Genomic DNA, 17,246 nt, shown 5'->3' with positions numbered 1-17,246 from the left:
GCGACAGCCCAACATATATTAATAAATGTCCTGGTATGTTTCTTAGTCAAGGCACACAGGATAAGCAATCATCTGTTTCTCTGCCTTTTCTCTTTCTCTCTCTCTCTTTCTCTTCCCCTTACTCAGCCATCGCTCAATTGGTTCCAGGGAGTTGGCCATAGGCACTGACCATAGCTAGTGGGCTCTGCCTCAGGTGCTAAAAATGGCTTGGTTGCTGAGCAACATCCTAAAATGGTCACAGCATCAATGTGTAAGGGCCTTGCTGGGTGGATCCTGGTGGAAGTTGGTACATATGGGAGTCTATCTCTCTGCCTCCTGTCCAAACATATAAAACAAAACAAAACAAATAACAAAGAAATAAACAAAAAACTTGGAGATCATCCCAGTGGCCTCTATCCAGCTGGTGTCTAGGTTTTGTGCTCCCTCCCCCACCCCAGCTGTCCTGTCCACTCTCAGGATGGTCACATGACTGCTGCTGGAGTGGCTCATGACAGATGCAAAGTTCCTGAATTTCTCACCCTTCTCTTCAGATCCCCCAAAGACACACGTGACCCACCACCCCATCTCTGACCGTGAGGTCGCCCTGAGGTGCTGGGCCCTGGGCTTCTACCCTGCGGAGATCACCCTGACCTGGCAGCGTGAAGGGCAGGACCTGACCCAGGGCATGGAGTTTGTGGAGACCAGGCCTGCGGGGGACGGGAGCTTCCAGAAATGGGCAGCTGTGGTGGTGCCCCCTGGAGAGGAGCAGAGCTACACGTGCCATGTGCAGCACGAGGGGCTGCCCCAGCCCCTGACCCTGAGATGGGGTGAGGAGGGGACGTGGGCACAGAGCCTCTTCTCAGGGAGCAGGGGCCTCTGGAGGACTTCAGCAGGGTCAGGGCTGCAGCCTGGGGGTCAGGGCCTCACCTTCCCTTCCCTTCCCAGAGCCTCCTCAGGCCACTATCCCCACTGTGGTCACCGTTGCTGTCCTGGTCCTCCTTGGAGCTGTGGTCACTGGAGCTGTGGTGGCAGCTGTGATGTGGAGGAGGAGGCGCTCAGGTAGGGAGGGTGGGGTCTGAGTTTCTTGTCTCACCGGGGGTTTGAAGCTCAGGAAGAAGTGTGTCCTCTTCATTAATGGGAAGTAACATTCCCACACCTGTCCTTGCCCAGTCTGGAGCATTTTGCTAATACTGACTCGTTAGTGAGGCACGTATGAACATGAGGGACAGAGTTATCACCTTGATGAGTCTGGTGATGGGGACCTGGTCCCCATAGTCACAGGTCAGAGGGGAGTGTCCTGCTGAAGACAGAACTCATAGAGGATAGTTGGTCCAGTCCCCACACATGTACTTTCCTCAGGTTTCCTGATCCTGCCCTGGGTCTGTACTCACAGTTCTGGAAACTTCTCTGGGGCCCAGGACTAGGGGTTCCTTTAGGACCTCATGGCCCTGCCTCCTTCCTGGTCTCTCATGGGATGTTTTCTTCCCGCAGGTGGGAAAGGAAGGAGCTATACTCAGGCTCCCAGTGAGTATGGAGGGAGTGACCCCTGAGGCCCTGTGACAGTGCAGACAGGAGCCATGGGGGACCCCACCCCCATAGTTCCTCCTTTAGTCTCCTGTCCTGGGAGTTCTGACCACGTCGTGTTGTGTTCTACCCCAGGTAGTGACCGCTCCCAGAGAACTCTGATGTGTCTCTCACGGCTTCTAAAGGTGAGACCCTAATGTGGGGAGGGTTTGGGACAGAGGGACAAAACTGGGTGATGGGGATTCCCTGTGACATTTTGAGCATGAGGTGGGCTATTGAGAATGTCACCAGTTACAATCGCTGACCTGAATATATTTGTGATTACAGTTAGTGCTCGACTTACGAACACGATTGGTTCAGACAGACTGGTCATAACACGCTTTGGTCATAGGTTCAGTAGGCTCTATGTACAGTACTGTGGAATAATGTTATAAAAATCTTTACGTCATATTTTATCATAATTTTCATTATTGTTATATATCATAATTTTCTTTGTTCATTTTATGCCATTTGTATCATTTCTACACCATTTTGTCTCTTATTTTTACATTCGTCAGGTTTAAGTAAAACACTGAATTACCAGTACAACTGGTTTAATATTTGCAGAACATACAAAATTACAAAATACAGGTGTAAAAAAACCCATAGGAAACATTTTCCAATTGCAAAACATATCAAAATAACGCTCGCGCTGCCAGACGCAGAGCAGCCATGGCTAGTGATTGTGGTTTGTAAAGTCGAGTGGTTGTTAAGTTGCATAGGTCGTCGTAAGTCGATCAACATCTGCATTTTCTTCTACAGCGTGACACAGCTGCCTTCTCAGGGACTGAGTGACGGAAGATGCTTCACACACACACTCACACACACACACACACACCCGCCACCCCTGTTTGTGACTTCAGGAACCTCTCACTTCTCTCTCTGTAAAGGGCATCTGAATGTGTCTGCATTCCTATCAGCATAGTGTGAGGAGGTGGGAGGCTGGCCCACCCCTGCCCCCAGGCCCCCTCCCCACACTTCCCTGTCCAGCAGAGTCTTCTCTGGTCAGGAGAAAAGAGCATCCCTGTCTTTACTTCAGGTGCCCTGAGCTGCAGTTTTTGTTCTTTTTGCTTTTTAATTCATTTATTTTTTTTAGAGAGAGAGAGAGAGAAATAGGAGAGAAGGGGGACGCATCAACTCGTAGTTTTTTCTCGTATGTGCCTTGACCGGGCAAGCTCAGGGTTTTGCACCAGTGACCTCAGGGCCACCACCGGTCAGGCTGAGCTGCAGCACCTTACTGGCTTATTGAGATAAGACTCTAAATATAGCTTTATTCTTTTTCTAAATGAGAAGAGGGAAGATACAGAGACAGACTCCTGCATGTGCCCCAATTAGGATCCACATGGTGATGCCCTGATCTGGGGCCAATGCTCACAGCAACTGAGCCATTTTTTGTGCCTGAGGTGTAGTCTTGCTGGAGCCATCCGCAGAGCCCAGGGATGATTGGCTTGAATCAGATGATCCATGGTTGTGGGAGGGGAAGAGAGAGAGAGAGCAGAAGGGGAGGGGTAGAAACAAATGGTTGCCTCTCCTGTGTGCCCCGACCCTGAATAGAAACCGGGACTTCCACACCTCAGGCCAACACTCAAGCTGGCGACCTCGGATTTCAAACCTGGGTCCTCAGCAGAGATGTTGGCTGCAGAAATTGACTTGGGAGACGGCACATAGAAATAGTATTTAAAGCCTTGACGATGGTGGAGGAGACCCACACAGTGATGACTGACGAGACAAAGGAGGAAGGACTGACCAGGACCCAGTGCTGAGCCATCTGCTCAGACACACACCAGAGCCGACGGCACAGTTCTGTCTCCACGTCTAGAAGGCATGGCGACCACGGAGTCCCAGACTTCCCTGTGCGCAGGGGTCACCTGCCATTTTGTTAAGACTCAGACCGTCGGGAGCAGAGTGTGAGCATCTGGATTATAACAAGGTCGGTGCTGATGCTGCTGGTCTCAGGTCACACGTTTAGTAGCAGGAACCCAGACCAGGATCCCACAGGGCTGTGTGTCAGCCTCACCTGCAGGGCTGGTTACACGGTGATTCCTGGTCTGGAGCCTAATTCTCAGGGATGGTGGATCTGGGAGGGCCTGGGGGTGTGTAAGAAGATGTGATGTTGGGAGTTACATTTCATTTTCTCTGCCGTGGGGCGGAGTCAGCGGGAAGATTTAGGAAGTGGCCCCGGGTTAGGGTAATAAAATCTCTGAACACTTGCTCTCTGAAACTGTTTCCCTGATTGATTTCCTCCAACAAACAATGGAATCCCAACTGTTTCTACTTCAGATATAAAGCAGTATATACACGGTATTGGGGTCTAATAGTGTTTGGGGAAAACCACAGACCAGGTTGAGGCCACAGAGCCAGGAGCAGACCCACAGTCCAGCCGAGGTCGGGTCCCACACAGGAACCACTGTCCTGCTGCTGGGCACATGTCACTGCTCACACCCCTGACTCCCTGATGCTGGACCCTGGCCCCACGGCCAGGACTGCTGTCTCTGCTCTCCTGGCAGCTGGACACTGTCCCGGCCACTCCCACCACCCTTGTCCACTGCAGTCTGCACAGTCCTAGCCTCTCTGTGTCACCATGTCCCGAGGCAGAGTCTAGTCCATTCTCACCTGACTGGTGGAGCCTCATGCCGGAATGTTGGGGGATGTGGGTTTCCTTCTTTTTTTTCTTTCATTTTTCTGAAGCTGGAAACAGGGAGAGACAGTCAGACAGACTCCCTCATGCGCCCGACCGGGATCCACCCGGCACGCCCACCAGGGGCGACGCTCTGCCCACCAGGGGGCGATGCTCTGCCCATCCTGGGTGTCGCCATGTTGCGACCAGAGCCACTCTAGCGCCTGAGGCAGAGGCCACAGAGCCATCCCCAGCGCCCGGGCCATCTTTGCTCCAATGGAGCCTTCGCTGCGGGAGGGGAAGAGAGAGACAGAGAGGAAAGCGAGGCGGAGGGGTGGAGAAGCAAATGGGCGCTTCTCCTGTGTGCCCTGGCCGGGAATCGAACCCGGGTCCTCCGCACGCTAGGCCGACGCTCTACCGCTGAGCCAACCGGCCAGGGCTTGGGTTTCCTTCTTTTACAGAGGGACATGGTCTCTGCCTCCCACCAGACTCTGTGTGTGTGGAATTCGCCTCATGTGGGAAGAGAGTTCAGGTGCTGGGCTGAGGGATGGAGAAGTGACCAATGAATGACCCCCTCAGGCAGTGGTAGTGGTGTCACTGCTGGCTCTTTTTGAGTTTCTTTGTGGGTGGTGAGGGTCTCCCACTCACCCAGTTCTCGGATTCTTGGACACCACGTTTCTTCCAGTTCAACTCAATTCTGACGCGACTACCTGGAGTGAGATCAGACTCCACACTCAGGGCTCCGCCCCCCAGAACAGCCCTCACTGTACAGTCCAGTCCCCATGTTATCTGCATGTCTGTCTGACTTGGCTACAAACGTTGGGGGGTCCATCCTCTCAAGGTCAGTAATTTGCTAGAACTCTGAGGGTCAGGGAAGTGCTGTGCTTACTGTGACAGGTCATCATAAATGACACAGTGAGCGGCCAGATGAAGAGGGATGTCGTGAGGTGGGGAAGGGTCCTGAGTGCAGGGGCCTCTGTCACCAGGGAGCTGGAAAGTGTCACCTCCCTTCTTCTTCATCATATGACTGTGTTCACTACTTCAGAAGCTCCGAACCCCCCCCCCTTTTTTTACACAGAGTGAGAGTAGAGAGAGGGACAGATAGGGACAGACTGGCAGAAACAGAGATGAGGAACATCAATCATCAGTTTTTCGTGGCGACACCTTAGTTGTTCATTGATTGCTTTATTGTATGTGCCTTGACCAGGGGGTTACAGCAGACCAAGTGATCCCTTGCTCAAGCCAGCGATCTTGGGTCCAAGCTGGTGAGCTTTTGCTCAAACAGGATGAGCCTGCGCTCAAGGTGGTGACCTCGAACCTGGGTCCTCCGCATCCCACTTTGATGCTCTATCCACTGCGCCACTGCCTGGTCAGGCTGAACTCCATTGTTGAGGATTTTTGTATGGAAATTTCCTTATATGGACATGATTGATTAAGTCATTGGCCATTGGTGATTGGACTCCCCAGAGGTGGGGCAGTGAGGCTGAAAGCTCCAGCCCTCTCATCAAGCTTGGTCTCTGGTGACCAGCCCCATCCTGAAGCTACCCAGGACCTCAGCCACGGGCCATCTCATGAGCATCCCAGAGACACTCCTGTCACTCAGGAGATTTCCAAGGTTTTAGGAGCTCTGTGCCGGGAACATGGAGCAGAGGCCAAATATTTTTTATTATCGACAGGTCTTTGACCACAGGTGCATAAACAGAAAAAGTGTCGTAACAGTTAAAAGATGCTGGCGGGCTCTCCCGGGGTCATGTCCACACCGTTCCCTTCCCCTCCTCCTTCTTCCCCCCTCCCCCCAGGCACGTGTTCCTTCCCTCTCTCTCCCCTAAGCTCTAAGGGTCTCCACAGACTTGCAACCAAGGGAGCAGTGGGCAGTGGCAGCTCGTCCTGGGCCAACCCCCCTGAACCTGTCTCCCAGGTCCTGTCCTCTAACCTTCTTCCTGCCCGGCCAGGACATTCTCCCCTTACTTGCTGAGAACACCTGCGGGCACGTGAGCAGGGTCCACTCAGTCGGTAGCCATCAGCCCAGTCCGCCCTCCTGTTAAGGACATGCACGTGGACTATAAATTTATGAATGTTGCTCAACATGTTTAGTCAGAGGGGAAATTCAAATTAACCCACAGTGAGCTATCTGCACCCCTCCAGAATGGCTAAAATGAAAAAGACAGACAAAATCAATTGTTGGCAACAATTTGGACTTACTCTGTCTCTTATATACAGGGTTGGCAAAAGCAAGTTTACAGCTGTTCACATGGAAAATAATACAATAATAAATAAATAATAATGCAAGTATAAACTGTGTTTTGTATACTTACAACTGTAAACCTACTTTTGCTCCTCCCTGTGTTACTAGTGTGAGAGTCAGTGGATTTGAATACTTTGGCAGAAGTTACTACACCCAGTCGAACACCCTGTGACCCAGCATGTCCACTCCTAGTTATATACCCAGTAGACATGCACACATATGTGCCAAATATATAAAAAATACTCATAGCAGCACAATTTATAAAATCTGAATATAACACAAATGCCCATGAGCAGTAGAGGACAAGAAGTATGATATTGTCACATAATGGAATCCTCCATGACCATGAGAGTGAACATACTACAACCTCACAGCCACAGGGATGAGACCCAGGACACAGCGCTGAGTGAGAGCCAGGTGCCCAGGGGCGTCCACTGTACTGTTCCATTCTATCACACCTGACGGGACTCCCTGTGCTGTGAGACCTCAAGATGGTGGTCACTCGGGGTGGGTAGGGGGAGGGTATGACTGAATAATAATGAAGAGGGCTTCCTGGGTGCTGGGAATATTCCGTGGGCATTATTTTTCTCAACATTCACTCTGTGAAAATCCACTGTGCACGTACGATCTATTCACCTGTCTCTGTGGGTGTCGTTCTTCATGAAAGTGTGCTTTTCTGGAGTTTTGAAATAATTCTCTTTAACCCAAGATGAAATTATTCTTACTGAAAGCTTTTTAGAAAAGCTGAATTGAAATAATCACTTTTAAAAACCCAAAGTACATTCCTGTGATTCAGACCCAGGAGGAGAAGGCAGAGCAGGACCAGGGGGCCTGGGAGCTGACGCTGCACAGCTCAGGAAGGGCTGTCAGCCAGGACGGTGTCAGTCCTGAACAGACCCGGGAGGGGAGTGTGACAGGTGCCCCTGAGTAGGGCCCAGGGACTCATGGACAGGGGTACCGGGTGGGCGGGCCGCTCAGGAACGTGAGGAAAACTGACCCGGAACACGGAGAGGTGGGGAGAGCTGTGCTCAGGACCCCTTGCCGTGGGCGGAGTGGGTGGAGGTCCCGGTGTGCACCTGGAGGCAGCGGAGGGTGCCCGTGTGGAGGGGCTGCTTGTCCGGGGAGGGGGAGGCCGTGATGGATGGGGTCACGTGGCCCCTCCCGGCACCCCAGGGCTGCTCATGGAGTCCTGAGCAATGTGACAGCTGGGATGGGGACTCCTGGGCTCAGCAGCGTGGCTTCCCGCTCAGCAGGGCTGGTCTGGTGGCTGCCTGCTGAGGGCAGCTGTTCTGTGAGGACAGAAATAAAATGGATAAAATTAATATGAACAAACAAAGTTGTCTTAGATAGATATGTCACTGCCGGTATAGGAGAGATTTGAACAGTCTTAAAACTGTGAAGAAATTTATGTCAATGAAAAGACGGCAAAGAAAGAAGGTCCGGCAGTTGTAAACATTCTGCTTCCTCCAACCACACCCGGAACCTTTCACAGGTGAGTCCACTAAACCCTCCCGGAAGACTCCTGCCCTTCTGCACAGTATTGAGGAGATGCCCTGGCCGGTTGGCTCAGTGGTAGAGTGTCAGCCTGGTGTGTGGATGTCCCTGGTTCGATTCTTGGTCGGGGCACACAGGAGAGACGCCCATCTGCGTCTCCACCCCTCCCCCTCCCCCTCTTTCTCTCTCTCCTAAATCTCAGCTGAGCAGCAATATTAACTACTTAATCAATAGCTCAGGTTCCCTCTGAACCGTGGCATCGCAGTGTCTCTGCCCCGTAGAGGTCCTGGAGGGGTGGGCTCTACAAATACCAGACGTGTGGGGTCAGCAGGGGCCGCTGGTCTCCACAGACCCTGGGACAGAGACTGGGAGCCGGGTCACGTGCCTCACTCACCCCGTGATCCTGCCCTCCGTGTTGCTCCTTCTGTGGGCTCTGCCCGGGTCCTCTTATTATTATCCACGTGGCTGCAGGGGCCCAGGCTCCGAAGTATTGCTCACAGCCTCGGAATCACGATTCCACGGGACCTGAAGCCAGCAGGCCTTGCGGAGGGGAGGGGACAGCTTTGGCCTTTAGGGGATCTTTGGGTTTGAAGTTAGGGGATGGCGATAGGCTGTCTGTCCAGTGTTGTCCCCCCCTCCGCCCCACCTGAGAGAGCTGCCTGTTAGGACAGCCTCAGCTTTCTCTGCGGGTCCCTCCCTGTCCACCCCACCCTCCCCCCCCCCCCCCCTCCGCCTGCTCTGCTGATGAGTCTGACTCCTCCCTGCATAGCAGCTGGGAGGCTGTAGGGGGAGGTGTCCATTCCCCAGAACCGCATAATGTCCCTCATCCCACACCCAAGAGTCCCATTCCCTGGGTGAGCCTTCCTTTTCCAGGAAGGACAGGGTTCAATGTCTCCTTCCCAGACCCTGCTTACTATTTGTGTGTCTTAAGTAGCACCTTACTCTGTTAACTGCTTTCTTATACCATTTCTTTGAAGATGGGCTACGTGGATAATAGAGTGAATAAAATACAATAAATTAGAAAGGAAGAATTGAAGGCAGAGTATTTCTGTGAGTGTGAATAGCGGCAGCTCTGAGGGAGGTGGTGGTGGAGGAGGGCAGGTGGGTGAGGGTGTGGGGACTCCCCTGTGCTCAGTGGGGTGTCTGCTTCGCTCCTCTCTTGCATTTTGTCTGCCTCCTTCTGTCACGTGTGCTGTTTATTCCGGGCTGTGCTGTTCTGGGTCTCCACACCCTTCTCTACAGCAGTGAACACGGAGCGCTGAGAACACGTCTCAACCTGCCCTCAGTTCTCCTCTGTTTTGTGTATTTTATTATTATTATTATTATTATTATTTATTATTATTATTATTATTATTTATTATTATTATTATTATTATTAGAGTGGAGGGAAGGCAGTGAGTAAAACTCCCACATGTGCCCTGACTTGGAATTACATGGCAAGACCCCTAGGAGGCGATACTTGACCCATCTTGGGCCATTGCTTCAATGCTCTGCAACCGAACTATTTTTAGTACCAGAGGCAAAGGCCAGGGAGCCATCCTCAGTGCTGGGCCAACTCCCTCGGGTCAATGGCGTCATTGCTGCAGGAGGGGAAGACAAAGAGAGAGAGAGAGAGAGAGAGAGAGAGAGAGAAGAAGTAGAAAGGATGGAGAAACAGATGGTTGCTTCTCCTGTGTGCCCTGACCGGGAATCAAACCTGAAACATCCATATGCTAGGCCGATGCTCTAACACTGAGCCAACCAGCCAGGGCAATAATAGTATTGTGTTTTTAATTTCCACTTCCATTTGTTCATTGCTGGTATACAGGAAAATGGTTGATTCTCTGGATTTTCTTTTTTCTTTTTTTAGAATTAATTTTGAGAGAGAGGGAGAAAAGAGTGAGAAGCATCAACTTGTACTTACTTCACTTTAGTTGCTCATTTACTGCTTCTTGTATGTGCTTTGACAGAGGGGCTCAAGGTGAGCCAGAGACCCCTTGCTCAAGCCAGTGACCTTGGGCTCATGTTGATGATCCTGTGCTTAAGCGACCAGCTTGAGCATGGGGTCACTGGTTTCAGCATGGGATGATCGACATGATCCTATGGTCTCTGGCTTGAAGCCCAAGGTCACTGGCTTGAGCCCAAGGTCACTGGCTTGAGCCCAAAGTCATTGGCTTGAACAAGGGGTCACTGGCTCACCTTGAGCCCCTCTGTCAAGGCTCATACAAGAAACAATAAATGAACAACTAAAGTGATGTAACTACAAGTTGATGCTTTTCATCTGTCTCCCTTCTCTCTGTCTCTCACTTAAAAGAAAATTCAAGTTTCAGTTATAAAACTGACCAGAAGGGCCCTGGTTAAATAGCTCGGTTGGTTGGAGCATCGTCCCATGTGCAAAGGTTGCGGGTTTGGTCCCTGGTCAGGACACATACAAGAACAAATTGATATTTATTTCTCTCTCTCCCTTCTTTTCTCTCAAATCAATAAATAAGTTTTTAAAATAAAAGGAAAAAATGATTAGAATAGGCAAGAGGGAGAGGGAGGAACCCCATTTTTCTTTAACAGGGGATCCTTCTCTGTTCCTGCTGCTCTTTCCGTGTCCCTGGGCCTGGGGGAAGGATGTCGCCCTGGACTGGGAGAGAAAAATGATGTGGAAACACCTTTCTCCATCACCCCTCCCCCACCCGCCGCAGACCTGGGGCTTTTCCTCCGGCTGTGCCCACTCTCCCTGCCCCCGCCTGGCCCGGGAGCCTTTCCTTCTCCCAGCTCACCTGGAGCCCCGCCTCTCAACGAAGCCCCGCCTCTCACCTGGAGCCCCGCCTCTCGCCTGGAGCTCCGCCTCTCAACGAAGCCCCGCCTCTCAACGAAGCCCCGCCTCTCAGCTGGAGCCCCTGCTCAGTGGGTGTGGGATATGAGCCCTTACTGCCAGGAGAAGGCAGAGGGGAGAGGTCAGAGCTCCGGGCGGTGGGGAAGGTGCAGCAGGAATGAAGGAGGTTAGAACAGGAAGGCCTTCTGAATGAGGGGTGCTCTGAGTGACCAGAGTGACCAGGGACTAGCTGGTCATTTAGGAGGGAGTGGAGGGTCCTCGGGCTCAGGGCAGAGCGCATGGGCAGAGTGTAGAGCAGTCCGCCTCCTCTCCGCCCTGGTCCCTGTAGCACCTCCCCCCGGGCACTCCGAGGGGCCCTCAGCCCAGGTGCTACGCAGGCGGATGTCTCTCAGCTTCTCTCTGCCGAGGACCCCACCGCTGTCCATCACTGACCTGTCTCATCCTCCCCAGGTTCCGTCCCCCTCAGTCCTGAGTCCACAGTCAGCAGCTCCCTGCCTGCAGCCAGGTCAGCCTGCTGTTGGCAGGTGGACAGAGCAATGCGCGGCCTCCCACAGTGTGACTGCCCACACCGTCCACTTCAGTCACCACAACCTGGAGACTCTGGACTCAGGACAGTGAAGGCAGAGACAATGTGGACTTCCCACATCCACTTCCCCATCTTTACTTCCTCCCTCCTCTCCTGGTCTTCCTCCACACAGCAGTGCCCCTGCCCCCAGCTCCAGGGCTTCTAACACCCAGGGCAGGAAGGAGAGATCATGGGCCCAGTGATCCTGCAGAAGTCTGCCCGTGTGTGCCCACCTCTGTGCCCACTGCGGTTTTATCACCTGCCCCGTGCAGAGTCCTGGGTACGTGCAGAGGGCGATCCAGGAATGTCTTCCATCAAATTTCTGTATGGCTCAGTTTCTCAAGTCTGTTTAATTGTCACCTCAGTGGGACCCACGCTGACCACCTTATTTAAAAGTACCACGTCGGGGTTCTGGTCAAGATGGCAGAGCAAGTAGACAGTGTGCTGGCCTCCTCCCATGACCACGTCAAAATCACAGCTGAATTACAGAACAATCAACCTGGAGAACCATGTGAAGTCCCCTGAGCAGGAGTCCTATAACTGAGGGCATAAAGAAGGAGCCATGTTGAGACAGGATGGAGGGTGAAGACAGGAAATGGGCTGGCCCCGCACCCACATGTGGGGGTTGAGAATCAGGAGAGAGATCTCAGCTACAGAGGTTCCCCCAGAATTGTGAGGGGTCCCAGTCCCACACGAGGCTCCCCAGCCCGGAGCATCAGCACTAGGAAGAGGAGCCCCCTCAACACCTGGCTGTGAAAATCAGGGATTCCATCTGAGTGACACAGATGCCGCTGGAGTCCCAATCATTCTTCTTAAAGGGCCAGCGCACTCCCTTGGGCACTCACCCTAGGCTCCAGAGGAGGGATGGTGGCTCAAGGGGTGCCAGAGACATGCAGGGACAGACTGAGTTATGTGGCTTCAGACCAAGGGCTGGAGGGACAGCTGCCACTTTCCTGTGTTGAGCCCCCCACCCCCCAGGCAAACATGACTCTGCATTAGCCTGGTGGACACCACTCATCCCAGCCTGAGACCCCACCTCATCCAACTCCTGTGCCACCTGAGGCTCCTTCAGGGAATGAGCCTTACAGGCAGCAGGCAGATGGCAGTGAGTGTCAGGGTGTCCTCTTCCTTTTGCTGGCCTGCCCCAGGCCTGGTACCTGGGGCAGCTGGCCTTCGTTCCCAGTGTGGCCCCTCCCATGTGCCTCCAGGCCCAGCACAGGGAGCTACCAACCACTAACTGTAGCTCCTCCCAGGTAGTGTTGGGCCTTGGCCTGCACTGCAGCCCCTCCTAAGAGGCCCCAGAAGCAGCACACTCAGTGGCCGGCTTCAGACACAACACAGCACCACCCTATTAGCTCCACTAGCAGAACAAGCAAAGGGCAGTTTCAGAAGACACCGGGCCTGCTGCTGTGAGTCCTGCTCCGTGAGGTCAGCCCCCACACAGGAACATGTGTGCTGTGGCTGTGGTCAGTTCTCACAGCCAGTCAGCCTGAGGGTCACCCCACCCACAGATGTGCCGACAGTGAGGATCAACAACAGGAGGACACCCACACCCACACAAGGGACACTCAGACACCCCAGCTCAGGCGGCCAGGAGACTGCACCACTGGGCCCCCAGGACACCTCCTACATCAGACCACCCTGCCAGGACGGGGAGACACAGCAGATCCACCTGATACATAGAAACAACCACAACAGAGAGGCAGCCAGAGTGAGGAGACGATGTTCCCACGGAGAGAATGCAGTGGAAGTCCAGAAACAAACTAAACAGAACGAGGCAAGCACACTACTGATACCAACTCAAAACACTGGGCATGGCCCTGGCCGGTTGGCTCAGCGGTAGAGCATTGGCCCAGTGTGTAGAAATCCTGGGTTCAATTCCTGGCCAGGGCACACAGGAGAGGCGCCCATCTGCTTCTCCAGCCCTCCCTCCCCCTCTCCTTTCTCTTTATCTTTCTCTTCCCCTCCCACAGACAAGGCTCCATTAGAGCAAAGTTGGCCCTGGTGCTGAGGATGGCTCCATGGCCTCTGCTTCAGGTGCTACAATGGTTCCCGTTGCAATGGAGCAATGCCCCAGATGGGCAGAGCATCACTCCCTGGTGGACGTGCCAGGTGGATCCTGGTAGGGTGCATGAGGCAGTCTGTCTCTTTTTCCCCCACTTCTAACTTCAGAAAAATACCAACCCCACCCCCCCAAAAAAAAAACCAACCTAAAAAGACACACCACTGGCCATGAGGATGCTAGCATAACTTTGAACTTCAACAAGAATTAAAATAATAAAGCACATATACAACATAAAAATATCCGATCAGACATTAAGAATACAATCACTGAAATGAAAAACACATTAGATGGAATTAACAGCAGAATAGATGAAAGAGAGAATTGAATCAGTAATTTGAAAGACAAGGTACCAGAAAACATTCAATTAGAAAGAGAGAGAGAGAGAGAGAGAATTTAAGGGACCTCTGAACAAATTCAAGGTTAGCAGCATTTATATCACAGGGGTGCCAGAATGAGAAGAGAGAGAGCAAAGGACTAAAAACCTATACTGCTCACAAAAACTAGAGGATATTTCAAAGTAAATACAAGGCAATAAAATACCCCCTAATTTTTGCTAGCAGTTTATTTTAAGAACTAATGGGCATGACCTGTGATGGCACAGTGGATAAAGTGTCGCCTGGAGCGCTGAGGTTGCAGGTTCAAAACCCTGGGCTTGTCTGGTTAAGGCACGTGTGGGAGTTGATGGTTCCTGCTCTTATCCTTTTCATTCTCTTTCTCTTTTCTCTCTAAAATCAATAAAGTCTTTATAAAAAAAAAACTTGTTAAAAACAAACAATGACTGAAGCCTCACTTGTAGCACAGAGGATAGAGCATCAACCGAGAGTGCTGAGGCCCCTGGTTTGAAACCCTGAAGTCACCAGCTTGAGTGCAGGCTCAGCGTGTGTGTGGGTGTGCCAGCTTGAGTGTGGGATCAATGACAGGATCCCAAGGTTGATGACTTGGGTCCAAGGTCACTGGTTTGAGGAAGGGGTCACTGGCTCAGCTTGAGTCCCTCAGGTCAAGGGACATATGAGAAAGCAATCAACAACTAAAATGATGAAAGGACAAGTTGATGCTTTTCATCTTTCTCCTCTTCTCAAAGAAATAAAAATAAGAAAAGGAAGAAGGAAGGAAGGAAGGAAGGAAGGAAGGAAGGGAGGGAGGGAGGGAGGAAGGAAGGAAGGAAGGAAGACAAAACATCCCTAACCTGGCGGAGGACATAGACACTGATGTCCAGGAAGCACAGAGAGTCCCACACAAGATGAATCTACACCAAGAGACATTATAATCAAGACGCCAAAGGTTAAAGACAGAGAGAGAATCTTAAAGGCAGCAAGAGAGAGACAGTGATCTACAAGGGAGCTCCTATGAGTCTGTCAGTTGATGTCTCAACAGAAATTATTTCTTGAAAGATTTTTTGTTAATTTTTAGAGAGAGGAGAGAGAGAGAGAAAGGGGGGAGGAACAGGAAGCATCAACTCCCATATGTGCTTCCATGTCCCCAAATGACCTTTTTAAGCATGATTTACACTGTAAACCCTTCTCATTTATTTGCAAGAGCTTTTCTAGTCCGAGCCCAGGGGACACAGCAGTGGCCATGTGAGGGGCCCAGACCCCAGTCCCCTGTGTTCCTCCAGCACAGGTGCCCAGGGTGCTCACACACAGAGCCCACACTCTGTCCCCGGGCTGAGAACCTGTCACCAGGCAGCACCTCCCTCCTTGACCGTCTCCCCAGGTCCTCCTGAGGGGTCTCCCTGCCCTACCCTGGGTACCCAGCCTCTCTCTCCCCTTGCAGCTGGGCTTTTTAAAAAAATTTATTTTTAGAAAGATGGGAGGGAAGAAAGGAAGCAGGACATCAGCCAAACAAAACCTCTCCTGCTGCACTCAGAGCAGAGTCACTTAGAAGGAAGGAGCCATCAGGGATACAGTATTGAGTGCTAAGGCTCGAGCTGCATCACCCCCACCCACATTGCTGAGTGCTTGCCGGAGGGCAGCGGCAGCGGCATGAGGGGAGAAGCCGGGCTGGCCATGACTGAGGACAGGCGGGAGCTCAGTCCCGCCCAGAGGGGGCAGTGACTGAGGGCTGCCATGGGGGCAGAAGGGGCTCACAAAAGCTGTTTGACCCATGGCTGTGGTCCCAGTGAGAAAGCATGGTCCGCCTGCAATCCTGCAATCCGGGGGCAAGGCGAAAGCTGGGAACTGGCCAAAACCTGTGGCTGAATGTAGGTGGGCAGCCCCACCCGCAGTGCTGAGGCTCTTGGCCCCAGTGTGGCGCATGAGTACAGCCCTGCCCATGGGTGTGGTGTAAAGGCCGGGGGCCAGCCAAGGCTTGCAACCTGGGCACATGAACACAGCTCCACCCGTGAAGGAGAGGCGGAAACCACAGTGGTGACTGTGCAGCAGGCCGGTGCCAGCAATGCCTGTGCCCGAATGCCCAAGGTGGTGACAGAGGGGGTTGCAGGCCTGCAGAAAGACCACACCTAGAGAACAGAGGCCACACACATTAAACTCCTGTGGCCATGCCCTTCTTATACACAGACAGGATGAGAAGGCAGAGAAATGCAACCCGAATGAATCAAGAGAAATCCCCAGAAAAGGACTTGAATGAGTCGAATATAACCAAATTACCGAATGCAGAGTTTAAAATAATGATTGTTAGGATGCTCAAAGATCTTAGAACAACAATGGATGGACATAACGAGCAAATAAATAAAGAGCAAATATAAAAAGAGATGTTGAAATAATAAAAAAGAATCAGTCAGAAATGACAAATACAATATCAGAAATGAAGAGCACAATGGAAGGAATTAAAAGCAGGATGGATGAAGCTGAGGATCAAATCAGTGAGTTAGAGGACAAGATAAACAAAGGCATGGAAGCAGAGCAGCAAAAAGGAAAGAGACTCAAAAAGTCTGAGGAAACTCTAAGAGAGCTCTGTCACAACATGAAGAGAAATAACATCTGCATCATAGGGGTTCCTGAAGAAGAGAAAGAACAAGGGGTAGACCTTGTTTGAAGAAATCATAGCTGAAAACTTCCCTAAATTGATGCGGGAAAAAGTGACACAGGTTCTAGAAGCACAGAGAAATCCATTAAAGAGAAACCCAAAGAAATCTACACCAAGACACATCATAATTAAAATACCAAATCCAAGAGATAAAGAAAGAATACTAAAAGCTGTCAGAGAAAAGCAGTCTATTACCTACAAAGGAGCTCCCATAAGGATGACATCTGACTTCTCAACAGAAACACTTGAGCCCAGAAGGGAATGGCAAGAAATATTCAAAGTAATACAGAACAAGAGCCTTCAACCAAGACTACTTATCCAGCAAGGCTATCGTTTAAAATTAAAAGAGAAATAAAAAGCTTCCCAGACAAAAAAAAAAAACAAAAACAAAAAACAAAACCTCAAAAAATTTATTACAACCAAACCAATGCTGCAAGAAATGTTAAAAAGCCTGTTGTAAGCAGAACAAAGGGGGAAATAATATAGTAAAACAGGAATATAGCTTTAAAGAATAAAATGGCAACAAACAACTACACATCAATAATAACCTTAAATGTAAATTAATTAAATGATCCAATCAAAAGACATAGAGTAGATGCATGGACAAGAAAACAGGACCTGTACATATGCTGTCTACAAGAGACACACCTCAAAACAAAAGATACATATAGACTAAAGGTAAAATTTTGGAAGAAGATATTTCATGCAAATGGAAATGAAAAAAAAAAAGCTGGGGTAGCAATAATTATATCTGACAAAATAGACTTTAAAACAAAGGCTATAGTAAGGGATAAAGAAGGTCACTACATAATGATAAAGGGAGCAATCCAACAGGAAGATATAACCATTATAAATATCTACACACCTAATATAGGAGCACCTAAATATATAAAGCATACTTTGATGAATATAAAGGGTGAGATCAAC

At 50.9% G+C, this 17,246-nt stretch overlaps 1 protein-coding gene and 1 pseudogene across 1 annotated transcript in view; both read left to right on the top strand.

The window, feature by feature from the left end:
• The window catches only part of LOC136387723 (saoe class I histocompatibility antigen, A alpha chain-like), a 31,514-nt gene extending 29,093 nt beyond the window's left edge, over positions 1-2,421 (top strand). The window contains exon 7 of the mRNA XM_066359693.1: positions 2,305-2,421. Within this exon, the coding sequence (XP_066215790.1) occupies positions 2,305-2,309 (5 nt within the window). The 3' untranslated portion in view covers positions 2,310-2,421. The remainder of the gene's footprint in view (positions 1-2,304) is intronic.
• The window catches only part of LOC136387717 (patr class I histocompatibility antigen, CH28 alpha chain-like), a 79,103-nt pseudogene that overhangs the window by 12,796 nt on the left and 49,061 nt on the right, over positions 1-17,246 (top strand).

This window comes from Saccopteryx leptura, chromosome 1 (genome assembly GCF_036850995.1).
Source record: "Saccopteryx leptura isolate mSacLep1 chromosome 1, mSacLep1_pri_phased_curated, whole genome shotgun sequence".
Classification (NCBI taxonomy): domain Eukaryota; kingdom Metazoa; phylum Chordata; class Mammalia; order Chiroptera; family Emballonuridae; genus Saccopteryx; species Saccopteryx leptura.
The sequence above is the reverse complement of the archived record's forward strand: the minus strand, read 5'-3'. Positions and strand labels throughout refer to the sequence as shown.